The 4661-nt window shown below is 33.6% G+C and overlaps 1 protein-coding gene across 1 annotated transcript; it reads right to left on the reverse strand.

The window, feature by feature from the left end:
• Positions 1-2320: 2320 nt before the first annotated feature.
• On the reverse strand, positions 2321-2716 carry LOC102668392 (vegetative cell wall protein gp1-like). The gene has a single exon (XM_006584149.1). The coding sequence runs from the start codon at positions 2714-2716 to the stop codon at positions 2321-2323; it is 396 nt and encodes a 131-aa protein (XP_006584212.1).
• Between the last annotated feature and the right edge of the window lie 1945 nt (positions 2717-4661).

The raw sequence follows: 4661 nt of genomic DNA on the forward strand, positions 1-4661 counted from the left end.
ATCGCATTATAATTTGTAAAAAAAAAGTTAATATTTATAACTAATTTGTAGGTAATTACTTATGTACATTTTATTTTTGTATCAAGGACTAAAATGTAAGTCCCTAAAAGAGTTGATAATTATTTTGGTAGCTAATACTCCATGAGTATTTAAACATTTATAATATTTGTGTAAAAATTATTAAGTTGACTACTTTATGGAAGTAAAAAAAAAAATTATATTTTGTAATATATTAGTTTATGAAAGTCTAAATTTTAATATATATATATACAAAAAAAAAACATTTTTTCGATGGCCAAAATCCATCGGAAACGTTAAAAATTCGTCGCTAGCTGTCAATTTTTGATGGATTTCCGACGGACAAAATTCCGTCGGAAAAAAGGTCGTAGGATATTTTAACTGATGGATTTTTTGTTATCCGTTGGAAATAATCCACGGAAAATTTCCGACGGAAAGTTTCTGTGGGAAATTTCTGATAGAAAATGTCTGTCGGATATTTTCCCAGGATTATTTTCGACAGATTTTCTGTCAAAAATTTTCGACGGATTTTTCCGGCAAATTTGTCCGTTAGAAATTTCCCAAGAATTATTTTCGACGGAAAATCCATCAAAAATTAAATTTATAAATAATTTATTATTTCAATTATTTTTTTATCATTTATGATTGAAAATTTAGCAATTATGTTATGAATTTTATTATTTATCGTAAAAATTTGAATTTAATACATACTTATAATTAAGAAATAGTAAAATTGATAAATCCAAAACATAGACAAATAAATCATTAATTTAAATTGAAAACAAATGTAAAGAATGAAAGACTTCAATGTCGATTGTCAATAGTAATTTTGTGTTGCTTAGTCAGTAATCAAAGTAGTCATTAGGAGAGTGTCTTTGTTGGTCATCATGTTCGTGTTGGTCATCTGCTTGCTAGTCTTCTGCTTGGTGTTGGTGTTGGTCCTACTGTTGGTTTTGGTGTTAGTGCTGGTGCTGGTCCTGATGCTGCTGGTGAGGTTGTTGTTGTTGATGGATAATGTTTCGCGCTTCAGGATGTAAGAACTAAAGGACAATTGACTAAAACACACACATCTCTTCCTTTGATTGACACAACTCTTCCCTCAGTTGGTTAATCTCTGCAGCATCTTCAACGCGACTGGAAGATCCTTGTGTATGCTGCATGAAGTTGTCATTTCCACATTTGTAAGTATGAGCAAGGTCTCCAGTACCATAAAGGTGTCCCTTATGCTTTGGTCCTATAGCTGCAACCCAACACCGACTCCTAAGTCTTTATTCTTCAGCAGGGTCTAAGGGAGTGAGTTGGGATTCACCAACACTTGATGCAACATCAGATCTAGCTTGAGATAGTCTAGCCTCAAATTCTTCCTGTAATTCATAAACAATTATTATTCCATAAATATAATAAACATTTTAAAGAATAAAAAAATATGCAAGATAATGGTCTAACATGTGTCCGTCTAGATCTATCATCGACAAATTGACCAGTATCCTTTCGTAAATGAGTTTGCTGAAAGACCTCATCTACATATATAGATCGACCAAACTCCTCTAACTATTAACAAACATTAAAAAATAAACATTAAGTGGTAAATTAAACAACTATAAACAACTATGTATTATAATTTTAATGTACATACCAACTGAATGACATGATCTTGCAAGCTGATAGAACCACCTGTGTGCATACACCCACCCTTTTCAGATGCCCAATTTTTTTTGGCCTGGGCACACCTGGAACGATACTCAAATGCATTCCAATGTGATAACAGATCGCTCCAAACACAATCTCCGATCCAATATGGCCTTTTATTTTCATTTCGAGCATCCCTAAACATCTCAGAAAGTCTATGAGAAGTTTTCGAGTTAAAAACTTTTTTATTTTATTTCATTCTCTTCCTCGGGCCTCCAGACCAATTTTCTCTAAAGTATAACAAAGTAATGAAATTGTACACAATTAGAAAAATACAAATTTTACAATTTTAGTTAAAATAAAAAAATAGCATTATTATCCATTTCAACCTTTGAACTAATTCATTAATAGAATAATAATTTACCTTAAAACGTTGGAAAAAAAGTTCCTAATGATCTTTTGGAATCGCTCCCCATGTAGGCCAAGGCTGACCAAATTGTTGCCTAATGGACAAAGTGATAGCCTTTGCCGCAACCTTAGATGGATGAAACCTAAATATAAAAAATAATTAATCAAAATAGTAAAATAATATGTGATGTATCATATATAATGATAATTATATAAATTTTGTAATACTTATGCTCCATTAATTAGCGTAACCATAGGAAAATCATTAAAGTGGATCTTCCATTGACAAATTTATAGCATCTTCATCTGTAGGCATGTTGCCCACAGGCGGGGATGGAGAAGGTGTGGATGTAAGTAATGGGGACGGTCCATGTGCATCAACGGAGGATGGAAATGGTGTGGATGCAGGTATCGGAGATGGTCCACGTGCATTAACATGAGATGAAGATGGTCTAGCTTTAGTCGAAGGTGGAGATGGTGTAGGGGCAACATCGAGAGGCCTAACTGGGATAGACATAGAAGACGGGGATGGGATAGATGAAGTCAGACTATCTCGAGGTGGTAATAGTCTAACCATGTATCGTCTTTTCTTCGCAGTTGTCCCTTTCCCACTGGAGTCATGTGACGGGGGTCGAGGAGGATCAACACCACCTGATGACATATCTATATATAGAAAAATAATATTATAACATAAATACTCTGATAAAATATTGGGATGGATGGAAATTAGATAACTAATGAACTTCCATATGAAAACAAAAATAAAATACACTAACAAAGTTTTGAAGTATTAGAAGAAAACAAACATGTCACTAAAAACAAACATTATAAATTGACTAAGAAAGATCAACGTCTAATCCTCTTTAGAATTGTAAACTTCAAAGTCATCTTCTAATTCCCCTTCATTGTCTTGTTCAATATTGTTTGATTCTCCATTCAAATTAGTTGATTCTTCTTCATTTGTCAACAAATTAACAGAGTTTACTTCTTCAACACCACCTTTTAAATCTTGCAATCCAGAAATACTTTCAACTTCAATGACTTCATTGACATGTGACGTTTCCTCAACTTGGTGAGGCACATCATCTTGTACATGATTGGATTCTATGTAACCCCTTGGCTTCGTTTTAATTGCTACACACCAACCACGTTTGTCCTTTCTTGTTGTTGGATATGGCACATAATACACTTGTCTTACATTATGTGCACTGATGAATGGGTCAAACAAATTATAGCTTTTATCCATTCAAATTTCCACTGTGCCACATTTAGGATCTACCCTTGTTCCTCTACTCATTGGATCAAACCAGTGACAATAAAATAATACTACTCGCTTAGGATAGGTAGTAGTATTATACTCTAGCTCATATATGTGTTGAATGACCCCATAAATATCATATGCGGCTCCTTTTGTAAGGCCTTTTATGTGAACCCTACTATTTATCATTTTCTTCCCTTCACTACATGCTTGAGTATGGAATTTGTACCCATTGACAAAGTATGTATGTCATTCTTTAACGTAACTCATGGGACCATACGATAAATCCTTTAAGTGTTGGTTTCTCACATTTGTAGGCTTATTTATAATCTAAAAAATATAAAGAGTATGAACAGTTATATTTTTGTTACCATAAAGTAGCAAAATAAAATATACAATAACATACTTATTTTTTGATGGAACCAAGTAGGAAAATCCGCATGTAGATTATGAGTAGAGGCATTTGACTGGGATTGCAGGAATGAAATGTCCAAATATAATGTTGCATGAGTGAATTAGGGGGGGGGGGATAATGTGAACATACAACCTTAATTATTGAATCCCAAATGGCATACATTGTAAAACTTACTCGAGGTATGGTTTAACTTCAGCGCAGTTAATTAACACATGAACATGGGTCGAGTCTTTCTCATCGTCAGTTAACCATTGAAATAACTCTTTCCCAGAAGGATGACCTTGCTGGTCAAACACTGATAACATTGGTGGATGCCTTTCAGCTTCAATTGCAATTTGATTCCTAACATTACGCGACAACAACATAAAGTTGTTGAAATAATGAGAACAAAAATAAGTTGTCTCACGATGTATGTAAGACGTGCAAATGGATCCTTCCACACGAGCCTTATTTTTCATTGCTCGTTTAGAATCACCCATGAATCTACAAATTTTAAATAAAACCAAGTCATCATTGGTGAACATTAAAAAAAATAATTTTTAAGAAAATACAATTATCAGTTTAGTACCTTTCAAATGGATACATCCATTTGTATTGCATTGGTCCACCAAGTCTTGCTTCATATGCCAAATGAATAGGCAGATGCTCCATTGAATAAAAAAACCCAGGGGGAAATATTGTCTCCAACTTGCACAAAATTAATGGAATATTTTGTTCTATTCTACTCAAGTCATCCTTCATCAAAGTTGTAGAACACAAGTCTTTAAAGAAATAACTTATTTCAATAAGTGGATTTAAGACATGTGGCAGCAATGAGCTAAAAGCAATAGGAAGTAAACACTCCATGAACACATGAGAATCATGACTTTTCATCCCATGCATGGTTCCCTTATCAACATTGGCACATCTGGCCAAGTTAGAAGAATAACCATC

The sequence above is a fragment of the Glycine max genome, chromosome 7, assembly GCF_000004515.6.
Source record: "Glycine max cultivar Williams 82 chromosome 7, Glycine_max_v4.0, whole genome shotgun sequence".
Lineage (NCBI taxonomy): Eukaryota > Viridiplantae > Streptophyta > Magnoliopsida > Fabales > Fabaceae > Glycine > Glycine max.